The 20,361-nt window shown below is 44.9% G+C and overlaps 7 protein-coding genes across 7 annotated transcripts; 1 reads left to right on the top strand and 6 right to left on the bottom strand.

The window, feature by feature from the left end:
• Window positions 1–303: 303 nt before the first annotated feature.
• On the bottom strand, window positions 304–1,640 carry L199_000101 (uncharacterized protein; the record flags this gene model as incomplete). The annotated part of the gene is made up of 4 exons (XM_064885874.1): window positions 304–956; window positions 1,023–1,301; window positions 1,371–1,470; window positions 1,551–1,640. The coding sequence occupies 4 exons, from the start codon at window positions 1,638–1,640 to the stop codon at window positions 304–306; spliced, it is 1,122 nt and encodes a 373-aa protein (XP_064741946.1).
• Window positions 1,641–2,204: 564 nt separating this feature from the next.
• L199_000102 (uncharacterized protein) lies at window positions 2,205–4,161 on the bottom strand (the record flags this gene model as incomplete). The annotated part of the gene is made up of 3 exons (XM_064885875.1): window positions 2,205–2,739; window positions 2,818–2,891; window positions 2,974–4,161. The coding sequence occupies 3 exons, from the start codon at window positions 4,159–4,161 to the stop codon at window positions 2,205–2,207; spliced, it is 1,797 nt and encodes a 598-aa protein (XP_064741947.1).
• A 1,472-nt stretch (window positions 4,162–5,633) lies between these two features.
• Window positions 5,634–6,519, top strand: L199_000103 (uncharacterized protein; the record flags this gene model as incomplete). The annotated part of the gene is made up of 4 exons (XM_064885876.1): window positions 5,634–5,699; window positions 5,765–5,872; window positions 5,942–6,176; window positions 6,272–6,519. The coding sequence occupies 4 exons, from the start codon at window positions 5,634–5,636 to the stop codon at window positions 6,517–6,519; spliced, it is 657 nt and encodes a 218-aa protein (XP_064741948.1).
• A 487-nt stretch (window positions 6,520–7,006) lies between these two features.
• On the bottom strand, window positions 7,007–9,423 carry L199_000104 (uncharacterized protein; the record flags this gene model as incomplete). Its single annotated transcript, XM_064885877.1, has 15 exons — window positions 7,007–7,219; window positions 7,298–7,352; window positions 7,454–7,711; window positions 7,785–7,941; window positions 8,023–8,066; window positions 8,143–8,210; window positions 8,283–8,403; window positions 8,476–8,555; window positions 8,627–8,691; window positions 8,774–8,792; window positions 8,851–8,895; window positions 8,951–9,037; window positions 9,089–9,096; window positions 9,161–9,265; window positions 9,339–9,423. The coding sequence occupies 15 exons, from the start codon at window positions 9,421–9,423 to the stop codon at window positions 7,007–7,009; spliced, it is 1,410 nt and encodes a 469-aa protein (XP_064741949.1).
• A 1,062-nt stretch (window positions 9,424–10,485) lies between these two features.
• On the bottom strand, window positions 10,486–11,997 carry L199_000105 (uncharacterized protein; the record flags this gene model as incomplete). Its single annotated transcript, XM_064885878.1, has 8 exons — window positions 10,486–10,637; window positions 10,716–10,968; window positions 11,031–11,117; window positions 11,206–11,282; window positions 11,345–11,361; window positions 11,430–11,469; window positions 11,591–11,692; window positions 11,946–11,997. The coding sequence occupies 8 exons, from the start codon at window positions 11,995–11,997 to the stop codon at window positions 10,486–10,488; spliced, it is 780 nt and encodes a 259-aa protein (XP_064741950.1).
• Window positions 11,998–12,836: 839 nt separating this feature from the next.
• Window positions 12,837–14,405, bottom strand: L199_000106 (uncharacterized protein; the record flags this gene model as incomplete). Its single annotated transcript, XM_064885879.1, has 5 exons — window positions 12,837–13,103; window positions 13,173–13,444; window positions 13,591–13,866; window positions 14,007–14,273; window positions 14,366–14,405. The coding sequence occupies 5 exons, from the start codon at window positions 14,403–14,405 to the stop codon at window positions 12,837–12,839; spliced, it is 1,122 nt and encodes a 373-aa protein (XP_064741951.1).
• A 1,097-nt stretch (window positions 14,406–15,502) lies between these two features.
• On the bottom strand, window positions 15,503–19,649 carry L199_000107 (carbamoyl-phosphate synthase arginine-specific large chain; the record flags this gene model as incomplete). Its single annotated transcript, XM_064885880.1, has 10 exons — window positions 15,503–15,649; window positions 15,747–16,088; window positions 16,169–16,349; window positions 16,427–17,123; window positions 17,193–18,178; window positions 18,235–18,308; window positions 18,363–18,530; window positions 18,587–18,846; window positions 18,945–19,268; window positions 19,349–19,649. The coding sequence occupies 10 exons, from the start codon at window positions 19,647–19,649 to the stop codon at window positions 15,503–15,505; spliced, it is 3,480 nt and encodes a 1,159-aa protein (XP_064741952.1).
• Between the last annotated feature and the right edge of the window lie 712 nt (window positions 19,650–20,361).

Consider the following 20,361-nt stretch of genomic DNA (forward strand, 5'->3'; position numbering starts at 1 on the left):
CAGTAGGCTGAATAGGGGAAAGGGAGAGGGGGGGAGGGGGGGAGGGAGACAAGGGGGAGTAGTGAGGGGGAATGGGAGGTAAGTGGCAGAGTGATGGCAGGTCGCACATTTCATAGGCGAATAACAGGGGAGAGATATATTGATACACTCATGAGCAGAGAAACAGCGACTAGCTTCGCTGCTCACAATAAGGTGTACTTTCAGATATATACATATTGACTTAACGCTACAAAAGTAATACTATACTTATTTATGTAATTAACCATATTACCGCTCCTTCTTCTTCTACCTCTCTCTGACCGATCAATGCTTGTGAGTGGTGGCACCCTCAAGATCTCTTCTGTGGGTGTATTGACCAGTAGCCTTGTCGAATACCAACGAGTGGGCATTTCCAGTGTCGAGGTCCTTAGGGTTGGAAATAGGTTGACCTTGACCGTCGTGCGCCTCGGCTCTACCGTATTTACCAGCACCGCCAGATCCAGCAGTAGGGTTGGAAGCTACTCCAGCTCGAGTAGCTGATGATTCCGGTCCACCAGTAGAGTTAAGTCCGGATTGAGCATCAGATCTTGATCCGGAGCCAGACAGTCCTGAAGCTCCAGCGGCACCCGCACCAGCACCTAGAGCACCAGCACCGAGAGCACCGGATTTGGTAGAATCACCAGTAGTGTAATGACCGCCCGAACCACCTGATGGTCCTACACCCGAACCGGTCTCACCACCTACACCAGGTTGTAATCCGCCTCCTACACCCGCTAAACCGGATCCTCTGTCCAGTGGAGCAGTTGATTCAGCACCGGAACCGGAACCTTGGTGGTGAGATGAACTGAATTCTTTTCCTGCAAGAGCACCTGCTCCAGCAGCTGTACCTGCCAAAGCAGCATCTCGAGCACCGTGATGGCCTCCTGAGAGGTTCTCGCCACCTACTCCAACGCCGGATCCAGTAGTGTGGGCACCGCCTGAAAAATCACACCGTCAGTATCGACCATACGACGGCAGAAAATTGTTGAGTGAGAGCAGCTCACTTTGTCCTGTCAAGGCATCTCTAGTACCACCACCTTCATATGCTCCTGAAACAGCATCACCACCGTGAGTACCGTGAGTGCCATGGCTACCATGTGATCCGGTACCTGATCCGCTGTACTGGTCGAGGGCATTATCGAGCTTGGCACCTACACCTGTACCGGCACCGGTACCGGTGGATCCGTGGTGGTGACCATGTGAGCCGGTTGATCCGTAAACGTCAGGGGTGTTACTGGATCCAGACGCGAATTTGTCAGCTATGGGTGTACCGGATGGGATACCTAAGAACATTCGTGGAAGGTCAGCTAGAGCATCTGGAGGTGAACGGTAAATTGATAGGTTGCACTTACCACCTGAAGCATGGTTGCCACCTACACCAGCGTTGAATCCCGATTGTTCGTTCTGGGCCAATTGACCGGCTTGGGTGTTTGAGGCATTGGCTTCGCCATACTATCCAATCTCAACGTATCAGCAACCGCATCTGTCGACTGGATCGGCCTGAGTCGTATCGATCTGCAAAATATACTCACCCCTCCTGATAATCCAGTACCAGCACCGTGTTCACCCTGGTCAAATCCTCTAGTGGGGACGGTCTCTCCGATAGGTCTTCCTAAATCCATTGTGATGTTGTTTAAGTTGTTTGTTGGGTTATTATTGCTTAGTTTGGAATTGTATGATCTACGTAGGAAATGTTAGGAATGTTCATCTCTGTTGCTATATATAGGGTACTGATCCCCCCCCCCCCCCTGAAAGAGGCATGTCCATCATCGTACATAGTACTGACTTTGTAAGTCTGACTTTGTAAGTACGTCATAAGGCTCAAATCCGATGATGACATCTGTGCTCAGACTAACCTCTGAACAGATGGATGGACCTCCTCCACTCTGGATCCAAAAGTCAAATGACCGTGCGTCATCCTTTTTACCTTTTACCCCACACTCAGGGTAACTCACCATACGTCACTTGGGCGGATCCGATTGATCGGCGCAATGTTCTGGTAGATGTGGCACCCACATTGAATCAACAGACGATGAACAACAGACAACATGCATTAATGGATTTGGATTTTAGCTACAATAGATTTTGGCTTGTTGTCGATAACCTGATGTTATAGAGTATGCGTGTATGTTATATATACCATTATACGAGTATACGAGAACAGAGCATTGAAAGTCACTTCTCCATCACAATGCTACACCAACCTGATCCTGATCTTCATCGTGATGTTTCGTTAATCCACCTTTACCTTTACCAATTCCAACATAACTTGCGATTTCCTTCCAATCTCCTTTCTCTTCTTCATCTTCCGTTCCAAGTACATATTCCCTTTCTAGCACTCTACCTTTACCTTCACCTTGTCCGATTCCATCTATCGATACGTCCTCATGCTCCCCTTTGATAGGTATACTATCTTGAGCCTGTGATACATACTCATAATCTTTCACACCTTCTACCGTATTTAATCCTCCACCAGATACCAGGCCTGCCTCCTTGGCCATACGTAGAGCATCTTCGTCCATTTCTTCCAACCCTGGTAAAGCTGGTTTTCGCAATTCACGATATTCCTTTGGCCCATTGCGGAACACATCTTCGCCTAGGATAGATATAGCTGCTGCATCCCCAATGACCTCGTGCCATTTCTTGGTGGTGGGGTCATATATCCTATGACGGGTGGCTAGGATGATCGGATTGGGATCATGTATGGGTTGAATGAGTGGTCTACGACACGAACCTCCATTAGCATGTAATTCTTCTCTTTCATTCTGTCTCAGGTTGGAGAAAGTGATTAGAACTCACACATAATGAGTCTTGTGAATACATCTAGTAAGTATCGTCGTATATTCCGTATGTTCAAGTGGGAATATGGTTTCCTGTAACATAACATGATACGAAAATCTTTAATTAGCATCATATGGTATAGACCATGATGCAGGTGATGATGATCTAACATACCTTAACGACGGGTTTCAGTTCCCTCGACCTAACATCAATACTATTCTCCTTCTCCAACAATCCCTCCATACCAACTTTCTTAAACACCTCTACACCTTCTGCAGTCAAATCCTTCTTAGTCTCAATCTGATCATTCAATCTACTGATCATCGCATTCCTCTGCGCGTCCAAACCCTGTTCACCTCCGTCGGTGATGGAGAGATTATTAAATCGTTCATTGATGATTCCATCGGGATGTTTCGATATCGGATCGACAGCAGATGAAGGTTGAGTATATTTACCATCCCTTCTATGTTCTTGTAACTCTACCTCTGGTCTATCACCACCAACACCACCACCACTGCGAGATTGTTGCTGCTCTAGAGTAGCTTGGTGGTGATATAAACTTGATCCTCTACTTGGTATTTCCACCTGCTCCTTTTGCCCATTCAACAATTCATTCAGATCCTCTCGTTTATCCGAATGAGGTAAATTCGATACATGTGGATAATTCCCTTTGACCACATCCATTTCACCGCTTTTAGGTGGTCTACTTGATGATCCAACTAATCCAGGTCGTTCTTCTTCCACTTGATGGAGAGGTTGTCGATCGACCGAATCAATATGTGGTAAAGGAGGTGATTTCACTCTATCTCGAAGATGCTCGGGTTCGACTGAAGAAGGGGAAGATTTCGAAGGTGGTAAGGGGAAATCTCTCAGGTCTTTATCGTTAGATTGAATAGGTGGTGATCTTACTTCAGGGACAGCAGGTAGAGGTTTGTTATTGTCGATATCTTCCTGTGGTAGGTAAGTGGTAGAGCCCGATTGATGAGGTTGAGGTAAAGGATTATTCACATTGGATGTTGTGGTAGGTAATTCAGGTCGTTCACTCTCATCTACAAATGGCTTTGAACGTGGGTCGGTGGGAGTTGGCGATTTATCAATCACGACTACATCTTCCTCTGTTCGACTAGTGGGTATGTCCCCTTGTGGTTGAGTTTGGATTTGAGGTTTGGCAGATGTGATTGGTGAGCGAGGTTGATCCAAAGATGATCTAGCTTTTGCATTGGGCTGATCTATTGAGTGCCTCGCTCTCGAAGGTGATTCGAGCGAATGTCGACCCGGTGAAGAAGGCGGTTGATCAACGGAGGATGTGGAAGATTGTGAACCTGTTTTACGGTGTCTGAATTTCGATAGTAAAGAGGGCATCTTGGAGGTATATTAGTTGACCCTTGCAGGAGTGGAATTGGATTGATGGGATCTCGTTATACCTTAATACACTAAGAGGTCTCGATGTTATTGCTATTGTGATTTTTGCACAGATTGAATCGTAGGTGTGTGAAAACCCTAAACGCTAATCACGGATGAACTCTTTCTCTTTCTCTCTCGTAAATCTTGCTGCAGAGGATTGTACTATGGTGGCAATAGCTGAATGGGGACTGTGACTATTCGATATTCAAGCGTGTGTCAGACGTCAGATCAGCTTTCATGTCTGATGATGCCATCGCCTGCTCATACTCGCGGGTAACTGGTTGTAAAATGCTGTAATACAGTGATGGAGTCTCCACATGTTATTTTGGTCAAACGAAACAAGTGACGTCGGTCGATCAGGGACCGACCAATACTCCAACAAACAAAGACCCCATCTGACGTTACGAAATCTTCTTCATCTGTGCGTTTTTGACATCATATGTCATAAACCAGGAGAAAGAGATGCGTATCTTCAGACCCCAAAGAGAGGGGCAGGGCCCAAGTAACCAAACTGCGAATTTTCTAGAGAAAACAAGAAAGTAAAGAGAAAAAAAGGCTAAGGCACTAAAATTCGGAAAGATGATCGCCGGGTTGTGCTCTCATCAATCGCATTTACTGGAATCGAGCGATTTTGCTGGCTGTGGGCTTTGGCTTCCTTCTGATTGACTGCTATACCTTAGCAGGATCGAATCAGGATCAAAGTTAAAAAAAGAACACCTCTTTCATCTATTTAACAAGACCCTACGATACCTACTTACAGTGACAATTCAATAGTAGGGTCAAATGACGTCGTACTCCTTTCGTGCTTCAGTCGTGTGGAGACATGACTGAGGTAAGGGGGACATGGTACTCATGACTCGAACTTTGTATGTAAGTTCCGAGCATTCACGATCTCGACTTTTTCAAGAAGGGTATAACGTACATATGTCTCTTCTCGATCTCTAGCTCCCTAGCTTTGGAGCTACGGCAGCCATGGGATAATACCCTGATCGCTCTTTGGAGAGTTTACAGGTAGTTGAGTTGTTAGTGAGATTCTCGGAAAACTTGTAAAGATCGAGAATCACCATTTCGTCATGCGTAATCCCCAATTGTCAAGCTGCAGAATACCAGTTACCTCTGTCATACGTTTTAGGTGTTATGTAGTAGAGTAAGGCCCGATGGTGATGATGACATACCATCATCTGCACCACGTTATACCATTCTTCATTTGTTTAGGTCTTTAGTGGTTGAATCCAAGTAAAGACGTCATAGGTGCACACATCTTACCAAAGACATCCAGTAACCAACCATCCAGAAACGTTTATATACCACCATAATCATCATTAGCACTCGTCATCTTTTCTCTTTCTCCCATCAATCAAATCAATTCGAACATTACACAAACTCAATAAACCCAACCCGAACAACAACCAAATAAGCAATCAGATACAATGTCAGGTATTACTCAAGGTGTCAAAGAATTCCTTAAAGGATCCCACAAAGCTGATTCGACTGAGGTGAGTAATACCGACTTTTTTGGTGGAGCCTGCCTTCCGAAACGTTGTTGACGTTGTAAAGATAGGTCTGTTCCGAAGTCGCCCCAGAAGTAGTCCAAGAACACGTTCGACCCACCGAACACACTGAGACTGCCGAGGCTATCGACAGGGAGAGACATGTCCACCACCACCAAGTGAGTTTCTTCTTCGCACAGACCTTGCCACTTTGACCCGTGCTGATTATGTGTCGAATTGTCCTATAGCACCGAATCCAACCCATTGAACACAAACAAACTCTCGAAACTCAACATGTTAACACCACCGGCCCAGAGGTCGTAAGAGAACACAAGGAAGAGATGTTACCAGAGCACCAAGCCAAGTTGCACGAACAACGAACTCTCCACAACAACGAGACTCGAACTGCTGAGACTGCCCGAACATCCGCCCATGTTGGTCAACATGTTAACGAGCACGAACACCACCACATCCACGAGACTGGTAAGTTGGTTTACTACACACTTGAGCATTCCCTGTTCATTGGCCATTGATCGCATGATGGATTTGGTGTTGACCATTTGAATTCACATCTACAGTCCAACCTGTCATTCAAAGAGAGACCGTCCAACCTACCGTTGTCCACCACACCGCCGGTATCCACGAGAAGATCCACGATGCTCCTATCGTCCACGAGGCTACTACCCTTCCTACCATCACCCACGAACAGTTCCTCAAGCAAAAGACCGATGCTGGACCCATGTCCCACGCCGATTCAGGTCACCAACATCAATTCTACGAGGGTGCTCCAAGAGTCGGTGGTCACAAGCAGGAAGCTGCCGTATAAACTTGTTCTAACATAACAATAAAGAAGAGTTTATGAAGTTGAATCAAGGATTGGGGTTGACGAATGTTGTTGAAAAAAGTAGACAAGTAGCAGTAGTAGTATAGTAATATTATATATATTTCGTATTTATATACACGATGTAGCATTTAGTTCTTTTGAATGAATGGATATACCTTCATATCGAAAACAGAACATCCGATATTAAATCAGGTCGTTAATGAGATCGCAGACACCTACAAATGTGGTATCTCTGGCATCATCACCCCTTTGGGGACCAAAAAATTGCAGCTATAACTCTTCGATTATACCTATCTATTCATGAGATCTATTATTATAATGTTATTTTATAACCCAAACTATGTCCTGATGTGTGCGAATCAACTTTGTATTCTATGCTTATCCATATCCCAAGATTGTCATTGATCCTGCGGATCTCTTTGCCCATTCCCTGTCGCACATTATTTACTTGATTCCTGTTCCAGTCAGCCTATTCGTTACTGGCAATGCACAATTCAGTAAGATCCTCAGGAATAGTATCTTTCAAATAGCCTTCGAAATCTTCCCAGGGGACCATATCCATCACGCCAAATGGAGTGGAAGATTTCAACGGTTGACCCGAGAACAATACTCTGACAAAGTACTCTTCGGCTTTTTTGTATAGCTCGAAGACCACTTCGGAACCCATACCTGGCCAGACGGGCTACACATTGCGCAAACAATATCAGCAAACGCGATGTCATAGTTCATGGCGGAGCTTTGAGGTGGAGGACAAACTTGCCTCATCGTGTTGGAGTAGACCAAGGACAGAGGCGACCGAACCATCATGAGCGAAACTACGAAAAGTTTATCAGCTACGGTCCATTCTCTTTCCTCGTCTCGTTTATATGACAGGTAGCTCTAAAGGTGAGGGCGGTAATAGCAAAATTGCACTTACTTATGGAAGTACTTAATGGGATTGGTACCGTCCATCTTCCCTTTGAAATGATCCTGCAACTCCACGAACCACGCACCCATAGTTATCGCACTGTAATAAGTCGAATTCTCATGCATCCTCCACCTATAGGCGTACTCGTAGTTGCCCAATCGGTAAATCGTATTGGCATCTTCCTGTTGGACGCAGATCGCTGTATTATTGGTCGAGCATGGTAGGGGCTTACCGTGGCATTGCTTAGCTGAAATATTATCGTATGGACTGAATCATACCAATCAGCATCTACACCATTAAACGCTAGTAGTGTTTCATTATATGGACGAGATTAACTAACTGATCCCAACTTGTCTTCCACCCTGCGGTATCATCAGGTTCGATGCCTGACACGTTATTGAACCTCTCCCTCAATTCGAAAGTCAAATTGAGGTGTTTACCCCATTCGCCGGAGAGGTCGGTGATTTGACTGTTGATAGTATCTCTGAGATCGCAAGCTATTCCAACCCTGATCGTCAGGTATGAATGCAGATATAGGTGCAGATCGTTGCTCAATCAAATGCTAGTCCGTAACTTACGGACACCAGGCTTGAGTGAATCATACGAATCATCTTGGATCAACCTATTATAATCTTATACCATCAGCATACAGCGAGAACCAGAAGCTCATTGCAAATCGAATCGTTCATTTTACTCACCCAGTATGTTCTTCGAGATCGGGATATAGACCTCTACCAAACCCGCCCAAAGTTTGGGAAGTGATAACCTGCAGAGTACAACATGGATTAGCTCCTCTAGAAACTTGACTCAATCCGATGGCGAAAGATTCGAGATTCACATTACTGGTAACCCTAAAGGCGTATTTGTCTTTCTCGTGCGATTCAGGTAAGAATCCCAATAAATCGCCATAGACACCTCGGATGTCTCGTCCATGGATCATCGCATCGTCTATACCTTCGCTGAGGTTCGATGGTAGATATGGCTGTCAGTCTTCCGAGCTCTGAGTGTAATAGATGTAGACCTCAACGTACGATGTGATAGAAGGGAATTCACAGGTTGATCCAACAAAACCAGGTCCTACCATAGCTTCGAACGGGTTTTGTGAACCGGTCTATCATGAGAAGGTCGAACGTATAAGTATGAGCTCGGTGGATGCGGATGTCGTGCAAAGGAGTTACCCACCTGTCTCTGCCAGACTACTCCAGAAGTGTTCTCGGGGTTCTCATTCTTCGCATGGTGGTACGGTCCTACAACCATCACAGCCATTGTTGAGAGATATTCATCCAGATATGCCAGAAAGTGGGTGTCAATCATGTTAGTTCAGCTTACCTTCCTTTGAACAGTCCCACTGAATAGCTCCGTCAGCTTTCATACTACCATATAACATCCTGGTGAAATTCACTTACAGTTATATCCTCCTTGAAGAAGGTATTAGAGGCATAAGGAGTTCTCTGTCCCATTTAACTCTATCAGCGGATACATATCAACGAATAGACGTGAGTTTACCTTATGATGTCTTTGGATGACCTCGACATATTGTATTTCGTATCCTTTATCAGGTACTTGATATTCCGTTTTCCTCACATGGGGCATCTATCCAACAAGATTAGTAAGTAGGTATTTGATGTCGATCAGCATACGCACCGAACACCCTAGATGATATATGTATACATTCAGTACAGGACACATTGTCAGGGAGGTAGGCATGGAACGTACAGTTATAACGACCATATTCTTCATCGGGCGTCGTAGAAGACCAATAATTCCCAGGTGCACCAGTCCCATTTATTACTTGCTCTAAATCCGTATTGGCCGTTTTACCTATTTTCATGCAGATTCAAACCTAGGCATATCAGTGCACCTATCGCGCAAGGTCAAAGCGATTTTGGCTTACTAGGTGGATAATGGGTCAAAGCGTTCACCTTGCCGAGTGAAGCTAGGAGTGCACTGAAGAGGATGATACTGATCTTATCGAACATTTTAACTTATCTGATCGATCAAACCAATAAAAATGTTGATGCTTAATAAATCTTTCGCCTTTCCAGGGATTATGGGACGACATGTCTCAAAGGATGGTGATGGCATTCTTTAAATACCTTTCAATCAACTCGGAATCGCATTGACCTTAACAGTAACACTGTTCGGACCACTCAGCCCTACTTCGAGGCTCCTTCGGGAACATGCCTTCCTACCCTCTTTTTCAGTGTACTTCCGAAGAGATTACTTGGCGAACAAAGTTTCGTAGCTGCACGTGCAAGTATATCCAAGATAATCTTACTTCCATTTGTTGATATGTTCGCTATCGGTGCTTACTGATCGAGGTGACTTTACGAGTATCTTCTCGAGCGAGCTCTCATCGGATATGGCCGTACACGTGCGTCCAAACAACCCGTCTATCCATTGCTTATCATTGCATAGAGAGGAACGTGATGCTGTGCGCCGAGGGATCCGATGTACAAGGTCCGATGCCCTCTATCCGTGAGGGTCTGTGAGTAATCGTCTGGGCAAGTTGACAGCTCAGAGACCAGACATGAAATGATCAAGTTCGAAGACCGCACAGAAGCAGGAAATCGGAGAAATTATCCACAGACAGCTATCTCTTTTCCGGGGGTACGGCGTGTTCAGAGTGATCACGTTTATACTAGTATTCCGTTCCTCGACTGAAACGAAAGTGTCATGGTCAATCGTCGTCTCTTTCAGATACCCTAAATTACCTGAAAAGACGTCGCTAACAAGGTTGGATAGCAGTCAGTCGGGATTGGTTTTTACGATGTGTGACACATTCCTGGTTCCAATCAACTTTTACTTACTACTGCACGAACGTACGAGATGATCCTGAACCTGAATTAATAATGTATATTTACACACCTATCGCGCGAAGATCAAGTCCATAAATTCATAAAACAGTACCTCATCACCATATAATGGGAAAACAAAAAAACAATAATAGAAAGAATTGACGTATATACAAATATCAAAGATCAAACCAGGAAGTTCACAAACAAGAAAGTAATAAGCGAGACCGAATGGCAGGGAGAGAACTAACAACAACCACCTTTCTTTGCTTGTTGACCTTCACCGAGATTAACGTTATTGTTACTACCATTATCGTTGTTGTTATTTCCTGACCGTCTGCTACCTGATGTGTTGGTGGTGGATTTAGGTACGATAGTGTCGAATGGGATCGTTTTGGCTAATCGGCAGAACGAAAACCCAATCAGCATTTAAACCATATGTAACTGAAATATAGGTAGATGAGTGAACAACTTACCAATCTCAGTGAATATTTCTCCTACATTATGTCCAGTCTTAGCTGAAGCTTCAAAGAACAACAGTCCACTTTCCTTGGCGTACGCTTCTGCCTCGGCGGTTGATACTTGTCGAGCATCATCACTTTCGGTCTCATTTGGTGTAGGTGTAGCAGAGGGTTCTTCCGAAGATCCTTCTTCCTCTTCTTCTTCGGCCGGTGCTTCCGACGAAGCAGGTGGAGCTGGTGATGTTGAGGATTCAGAGACGAGATCGAGCTAATGGTGTCACATGAGTCAACTATTAAGGTCGCGGTGTCCGAGTGAACGGGACTACAAACCTTGTTTCCCACTAATGCAATCACGATATTCGCATTTGCTTGTCGTTGAAGTTCTTTGACCCACGCTTTTGCCTTTTCGAGTGATGCCTAAGGAACAAACCGGAAGTCAATATATGCCAACATGCAAATCCATCAGTCATGCCACCATCTATCAGAATGAAGGGTATGCACTCACAGCTTTCGTGATATCATATACTACTACGGCAGCTTGAGCGTTCCTGTAATACATAGGAGCAAGGGAATGGAATCGTTCTAATGGTATAAGCCATCCAGTTAGTCATTGTCATGATCCTATTCTACTTCCTTGAGCTGACCTTGTCCTGCTGTATCCCTATTATACACCATATCACAGATTAGCCATGTCACACAACAAGTTGCATGAGGTAGGTATAGACTCACCAGATCTCGAATTTGACAATCCTATTTTCCAGTCTACATTCTACAGCGATAGTAAGTCATTGACAGTCAGCATCTGAAACGCGCTAAAGAGGACCTCCAAACACTTATGGTTTCCGCATGGGATTCATCAAACAGTCGTATTCGTGTAAGATCTGACTCACTTTGCGTCAAAAAGGCAGCACCGATGGTAGGTGAAGTGTTTTCGTTGAAATCACCTTGACAGAACCTAAGTACTAAAGAGGATTTACCCACTGCGGCTTCACCTGTGACACATATGAATGGTTGAGATTTTGATGATGATGATGATGACGGCATGACGAAGGGTGGCGAGCGTAAAGGAGATACAGATAGTACAGACAATTGATCAGCACTTTGATTCCAGCAGATCTGACTTCACATATATGATAATATCGTTCAAGTTGTATGAAAGACCTTTTTCCATTAATAAGGTCGTATCCCATCCCAATCCATTCCTTTCATAACCAAATCCATAAGCGAAAGCGGGTTATCACTCACCTAGAAGTACGAGTTTGACCTGGACCGCTTTCACTGGAGTTTCCTCTGCCATCTTTATTCCTATTTTCCTCTTTTCTATTATCTTTGAACTGAGGTTGATCTTGATCTATCAGGTTTATGGTGAATGACCGTGAGAACTTGGACTTGGAAGCACGGGGTGGTTGAATGAGGCTGTGTTGGATGTGGACTGAATGGTCAAGTACAGTATGTTCCCCCTCGCTCGTCAATTGATGTTGGACCTTATGGATCTGGATATGGTTGATGGTAACAGTAGTATTGAGTAGAATACGTATGTATGTATACGAGTGAATAATGAATAGTTAGTTGATGAATGGTCAATTCCCAAGTCGCAGGTGGCCAAAGAGGCAACAAGGCAGGGAGACCGCAGTTGACGTCGGAGCCACGTGTTATATGAGTGACCCACATACTCGTATGTAAGAGTACCGCTCCAGATCACACGAGTATCTCCTTACTTCGTTCACGCTACGGTGCTATCTTATCTCGCATTGCTTATTGCTATCATGCAATCATCCGCATGTTCATGCTCCAGATTTACGCAATAGGAATGCACATAATGGAATGCTTGATTGAGTCATATTTATTTTCCAAATCATCAAAAAGGTAAGACTATTTTGAGGGGAAGGGAGAAGAGAAAAGGTGTGAACGTGAATAGTGGGTTTTTTTGGAATGTATTTTTTTCTTATTGAATCGAAAGAGTATGGAAAAAGGTATTAATTCTTGTCCACAGTAGAAAGCGGAAAAAAAGGGAAACAGTGTGAAAATAATTTCATCCTTCAATCCATGTCCTTTCAGAAAGTTTTCAAAAAACAATATCTCTCCCAGATCCATTCGATTCATACTCCTGTTATCGGTAGTAGGTTAAGCAACCGCTTAAGCTCCAAGAGCGGGGAAAGCGTTGGCGTCGTTGGCATTGATACCAGCGGGAGCTCGTCCACCTCGAGCACCACCTCTGGGACCTTGTCCTCTGGAAGCACCACCACGTTGTCCACCTCTGGAAGCACCACCTCGTCCACCTCGTCTTTGGTTGTTGTCGTTATCCCTTCGAGGGGGTCGGTTGGGTTGAGCAAAGGTTCCGTCAACCTCGATGTATACCTTCTCCTTCTTGGGAGCTTTCGCCTTGGATTCGGTGTTCTTGGCCTATTGAACAAACAGTTATAACAATTAGTTCAAAGCCAGTTGGCTGTTCATCGGTTTATGATGACTCACCTTTCCGCTGAAGAATTCCTCGACACCTGATCTGACGAAAGCGGTACCTTCGAGTTCACCGGTGACGGTTCTGGCCTCTTTCTTCTCGAGACCTGGGATGGAGAGAGCTTGTTGAGCTCGCTCGGCAAGGAAATCATCGTATGATTTGGTGACTTCCTCAGGTTCCTCTGGTTCAGCTTCGGCGGGAGCAGCGACTTCCTCGGTAGCCTCGGGAGCAGGGGTTTGAGGTTGGTTCTCCTCGACTTGGGCGTCCTTCTCGCCTTCAACTTCGTCTATGTGGTGGAAAAAAACCAAGGTGAGTACGACTGGATCAAATAGTGAAAGAAAGACGAGTATCGAAGAGAGTCACAAATGGTATCAAAATGATACTATCTAGAAAAGGTGATATGATAATGGATAAAGCGAATGTGAAACTCACCCTTCAACTCAGCTTCACCAGTGTTAGCACCCCATCCATGGTCAACCTTCTTTTGCGAGTCGGTACCACCGTTTTGGTTTCTTCTCTCAAATTGTCTTCGCTCACCGGCTTGAGCGGGTACCTTGGCACCTCGGTAGTGTCCTGAACCGTAGGAAGAGTGTCCACCTGAGGTTACGTTTCGGGAAGAGTTACCACCTCCTCGGGCAGGTCGGTTACCTCTGGGTCCCTTGGTGTGGGCATCTCGGATGGTTCCTTGGTTACCCTTTCTTGATGGGGCTAGGGGGTGAGTGAACAGATCACAGTCAGCAAGGGTGGTCGATGTAGTACAGTAAAAACAATGTACGGCAGTGTGGACATTTATGGTCACACATCAGACCATGAAAGTGGGGTGAAGAGAATGACCATTGAAAACTCACCAACTCTCTCTCCATCGAATCCACCGGCAGTCTCAGTACCTTCCGCGTTACCTTCCGATGAGACAGGACCGGTATTTCGAGGTTCACCTTGGTAGGTGTTTCGAGGTCCACCTCGAGAAGGGTAAGAGCCTCTTCCTCTAGCACCTTGACCTTGTCCACCTCTTGGTTGAGATCCTGGGACAGTTCGTTGAGCAGCGGGGGTTGCGTCCTTCTTGGCTGGGGCAGGGGTGGCCTTGGCGGGTGCTGGAGAGGTTGATTCTCCGTCGTCTAATATAACCACCGAAAAAGTTAATTAATTTGAATCCTACAAAACACAGTCTACCGCTTTATAAAGCTAAAAAGGAGAGAAGGAAACCCACCACCAAGAAGGTCGAAGATGTTCTTCGACACGACTGACATTTTGATTAATGAATAAACTCCTGATGCGCCTTTTGGCGTTTTTAATTATCGGAGTCTGTGTGGATGAGATCCAGGATATTGTTTGGATAAGAGACGACGAGGTGGACAATTGAGATAAGGATAAATGATCGTATTGTTGGAATAGCAATAGATGAATGTATATGAACATATCGTCAGCTCCTTGTTCTATCTTCTCTACCATTTTTACTATTCTCGTATATCCCTACACCGTACATCTTATACATCTCTCCCACCCATCCCGTTCGCCCGTCTCTCCTCATACCATCTTCTTTAAGAGTTGTTATTATTTCATCTCGTTCTTTACGACGTCTAATTTCCTTTGCCTGTACTTCCCTCCCATCCCATCTCATCTCTCTATGTTCCGTTTTTTCTCTCTTTTCCCTTCCTGCACCTAGACCTAATCCTCTCCCATCTCTTCTTCTTGTCCATGTGCTACGTGCTGAGAACAATGACTCACCTTATATGTAGTAAAGTAATCGACAAGTCGAGGTATATAACCTTGAACGAGATTTGTATACTTTGACTTGGATTTGGTAGAGAGAGGTATGGCAGCGGCAAGCGTACAGAATCAGAGTGTCAGAGAGTCAGAGTCAGCCCCAGTGACAGTACCAGTACCAGTACCAGTCAACGCTTGCACTCAGGCGAAGACGTCAGGGCTTCCTGCGTTTTGCATGAAAAATGACTATGACGGGAGAGGAAGAAATAATTTCGTACCAGATTATTAGACGTTATAACGCCGAGCATTCGGAGTTTGGGAGTAAACTCATGTGGCACCTACCTTTTAACTCTGCATCATGATCCATGAGTCAGTGTCTTGCATCCAGGCTAAGATTAGATAGTCACGGATGAATCTTCGAGAGCATGAACCACATGATCTAGCATACTGTCCAGAAAGTGTCCAAACGAGACATGTTATCAATATGAATGGTCATCGAAAATATGCATGAGAACAATTCAAATCAAAACCTGCTTCTACCTTCTACCTTTACTTCCCCTCCTAAACCTATTCTATAAAACGTGAAATGAAGCCCCTATTTATATATGAAAGAAACCCCGAAAATCTATGGAGTTTTTGACTAATAAGCCCTTTCTTCACCTACAAACTCCCTCCAGGATTTCACCTCAGGTGGATTTGTACCTTCCACATAAGGTAATGGCGATTGGTGGAATTTCTTTTGTAAAGTCTCAGTGAGCAATACAGCGAGTTTGGCATTATTTATGAGCTATATAAGATCGCCAAAGACATGGTCAGCTTGGTACACTCTCAATAAACCAATGAAAGACTCAGGAAAGATGTGCTTCAATGGATTGATGACTTACGGGAATACCGAAATCCACTGCAGCTCTTCTAGCAGCATATTCAGCTTCACCCGTCGAGGCGGCTCGGGATCTAGCGATATCAATAACAGTCGAGATTTCATTCTCTTCCAATACCTCTCTCAACTTTCGCTTATCTTTCACTGGGACGTAGATCTTCTTGATTGTCAAATTGGGTTGTTCGTTTATGAACGATTCGACCTTGGGATCGTAGGTGTATAGTTTGAATCCGAGTGATAACAAGTTGGAAGCGATGGTTGGCATTTCAGATCGAGAGATATCTCCTCCGAGCAGAATACCGGAGTTCTTCTTTGGTAATTTGAATCCATTAACGGAGAGTAATGCCTATACACATACACCAAAAACGTGGTCCCCGTTAGCCTATAATTGAGTTGTTGATGATTTCATAGTAGAGGCAAACCTACAGCCCAGTATGCCTCGTGAACGTCTTTACCGAACGAAGCGACTTCACCAGTAGAAGCCATCTCGACACCTAAGAATGGGTCCGCACCAGGTAATCGAGTCCATGAGAATTGAGGTACCTTAATAGCAACGTAATCTCGTTGTTCTTTCATCAAATCAACAGGAGCAGGAACGTTTTCTCCCCTATGTCACATCGTAGACTCGTTAGCACTTTGTTTTCACCTGACATTGCTAAATGTAATAATGGCAGCATCACTCACATAATAGCCGCAGCAGCAACATCAATGAAATTCTTACCCAAAACTTTCGATACGAATGGGAAAGACCTAGAAGCTCGGAGATTACATTCGATGACCTTCAATTCAGCCGGTTGACCATTCTCTTCTGGTTTCCTGATGATTTGCATATTGAATGGACCAGAAATCTGGAACGCCTTGGCTACCTTCTGAGCAATCTCCTTGAACCTGTCCAAATCGGTCGGAGGCAGTGAGAAAGGTGGTAAAACCAATGTAGCATCTCCAGAGTGAACACCGGCATTCTCAACGTGTTCTGATACGGCGTGGACCAACAATTCTCCATTGTGGGCTACAGCATCCACATCGATTTCCTGAGCATTGTCGATGAATTGAGAGATAACGACAGGGTGAAGAGGTGATACGTCGGTAGCGGCAGTGAGGTTCTTATCGAGCGAAGCTTCATCCCATACTACGTTCATGGCTGCTCCGGAAAGAACGTATGAAGGTCGGATGAGAACAGGGTATCCGACCTTGGCGGCGAAGGCTTTAGCAGACTCCAAAGAAGTAGCTTCGGTCCAGGCTGGTTGATCAACTCCGACTGAATCCAAGATGGAAGAGAACTTGTGTCGATCTTCGGCGTTATCAATCTGTTCAGGGTCGGTACCAACGACATTAACACCGGAGTTCTTGAGTCGAAGAGCGATGTTCTGGGGCAATTGACCTGTGAACATGCCACATGATTAGCTATGAGACTCCTTTCAATATGTCTACTTCAAGAGACGGTACTCACCTCCTACACTGACAACAACACCTTCAGCCTGTTCCATCTCGTAGATATCCATAACTCTCTCAAATCCAAGTTCTTCAAAGTATAATCTGTCCGCCTCGTCGAAATCGGTCGATACAGTTTCGGGATTGTAATTGATCATGATGGTCTTTTTACCCAAATCTCTGATAGCCCTGGAACAAGTGACAGCACACCAATCGAATTCGACCGAAGATCCAATTCGGTATACACCCGAACCGAGAACCATCGTACCATTTTCGTTGAAATCGACATCATGCGTAGAGGCGTTGTAAGTGGTATAAAGGTAATTGGTGTATGCTGGGAATTCAGCAGCAAGAGTATCAATTCGTTTAACCCATGGTGTAACTCCATATGATTTCCTCTTTTCTCTAACTTGATTTTCCTTTACACCAGTCAATTGAGAGATGTGCAAATCGGAGAATCCAGTTTTCTTAGCAGTGAGGATCAAATCCTTATCAATCTTTTCAAATGGTGTAGATTGAAGTTGTTTATATACGACAACGATGTTCTCTAATTTGTACAAGAACCATTTATCGATCTTGGTGATATCATGTAATTGATCCACTGTGTAGTTCAAGTTCAACATTGAGTGAGCGATAGCGAATAATCGTCTGTCGTTGTTGTTGGCCAAAGCAGTTTGCATATCTTCAGGTTTCCAATAAGCATCAAATCCAGTAAAGTTAGGATCGACCTGTCGAATGGCTTTCTGTAGCGATTCCTCAAAGGTTCTACCGATGGCCATGACTTCACCGACGGATTTCATGGCTGATCCGACGTTTCGCTCAACGTGTTGGAATTTGGCCAAATCCCATTTAGGGATCTTGGTGACGATGTAATCGAGAGAAGGTTCGAAACACGCAGTGGTGGATTTGGTAACAGCATTAGGAAGTTCAGGGAGAGTGTGACCTAAAGCAATCTTGGCGGCGGTATAGGCAAGGGGATACCCAGTAGCTTTGGAAGCAAGGGCACTAAACATAATTTTAAGCTACACTAGCTTGATTGAGTTTGTGGGAAGAGAACTCACCTAGATCGACTGAGACGAGCGTTCATCTCGATAACTCGGTAATCTCGGCTTTCGGGGTCAAGAGCATATTGTACCTAAGTAGCAAAATCAGTTTATGTATAAAGCCCTGATTGCCTATAGATACTCACATTACATTCACCGACCACACCGACATGTCTGACAATCTTGATAGCGGCACTTCGGAGCATGTGGTATTCGTCATCTGTGAGGGTCTGAGATGGGGCGACGACAATAGAGTCACCGGTGTGTGTACCGAGAGGGTCAAAATTCTCCATGTTACAGCAGATGATGGTGTTCTGGTATTCGCTCCATCAGCACTGAGCTGACTGCTTCAAGTTACGGCAGTACTCACATCGGCAGCATCCCTGACTACTTCATATTCAACTTCCTTCCAACCCTTGAGAGATTTCTCAATCAACACCTGAGGAGAGAGGGAGAGTGATTTAGCGGCAAGATTTCGGAGTTCCTCTTCGTCGTGAGCGAAACCTGAACCGAGACCACCAAGGGAGAAAGCAGATCGAAGAATGATGGGGTAACCAATTTCCTTGGCTGCGTCGAGGGCATCTTGGATGGTTGATACGGCGGTAGATTGGGCAGCGGGAATGTCGATTTCTATGAGAGTGAAATCATGGTAGATGTAAGCTTCATTTCATTTCCTCTCAACTATGATGACAAAATGCCTCAAAATCGTGATGAGATCATTTACTCACCATTCAAAGCTTGTACGAACAAATCTCTATCTTCCGAAACCTCCAATGTCCTGATTGGTGTACCTAAAACTTTAACACCCAATCTCTCAAGTACACCCATTTTGTCTAATTGAATACCGACATTCAAAGCTGATTGACCACCGAAAGTCAACAAGATACCATCCGGTCGTTCCTTTTCCAAAACGTAGGCAACGTAATCTGCTGTGACCGGTAAGAAGTAGATCTCGTTGGCCAAGTGATGAGAAGTTTGGATAGTAGCGATGTTAGGGTTTATGAGGATGGTGGAGATGTTGGATTCTCGAAGAGCTTTGATAGCTTGTGAACCTATTGGACCATACCCGACTCAACATCAGTATAAACCATTTCTCGAAATATACTGTTTCAGATTGGACCTCTTGACTGACCTGAATAATCGAATTCTCCCGCTTGACCGATACTCAAACCACCACTTCCTACTACCAACACCTTCTTCACGTCTGGTTTCTCCAATTTGGGCAAGACCTTGGCTGATATTCGTCTGGCCAACTCTGAAGGGGAGTTGAGGGTTGGTTCACCATCTACCTGACCGTATGAGCCTACCGCAGGAGCAGCGACGGCATAAGATCTGGTTTGAGAAGGTGCTACTCGTCTAGCAGCGAGGGAAGGGATGGTCCGGAGTGGACGAGCAGCCAGAGAAGATCTACAGAGGGGAACGGATCGAAGCATTTTCGAAGGCTTTGATTAAGCGAGGGTGAGGAAGAGAAGGAAAGTCGCGAGGGATAAGAGTCGGTAATGTGTGATTACTCTTGGACTCTGTTCAGTGAGGTCGAGCAGGTAGGTAGTCCCGATACCCCTTTTCCGAATGAAATGTTTGTCGTTGTCGATATGTATATATTAACGGAAGAGATGAGATTATTTTTTCAGTCGAAATATTTTGGTACTACTGCCAGTCAGGTTTGTTATCTCTCTCAACCGAGTCATGGCACGAAAAAAACATCCTCTGCCACGTGGTGTAAATTAAAAATCCCAATTACATATATTTCCAAGTTTTCCTTATCGGCCGCTTGGGAGGGAGTGATCGAGGGTGTATTAGGGGGATCACGGAGTGTGAGTGGATGTCCGTTGCGGTGCATCAACACTACTATATACTGAATGCGGGGTAATGACACAACAACAGCAGCATCGACAACAGCGACAGTGTCCGACGGCATTCAGTATCACATCGCATTCTAATCATACGATGACTGGGACAATACTCGCATATTGTCGTATTCCATCTACACAGTCTATCTCATAACGGTGATTCCCCGGTGGATAAACGGAAGGATCACTGAAACTTGACGCAAGTGGAATCACCATCACTCCCTCACTCACTCTCGGCAACCGTCATCAACCATCAACACATATCTCTCAATACTCCAGCATCCTCCTCCCCTAT

This window comes from Kwoniella botswanensis, chromosome 1 (genome assembly GCF_036426115.1).
Source record: "Kwoniella botswanensis chromosome 1, complete sequence".
NCBI classification, from domain to species: Eukaryota; Fungi; Basidiomycota; class Tremellomycetes; order Tremellales; family Cryptococcaceae; genus Kwoniella; species Kwoniella botswanensis.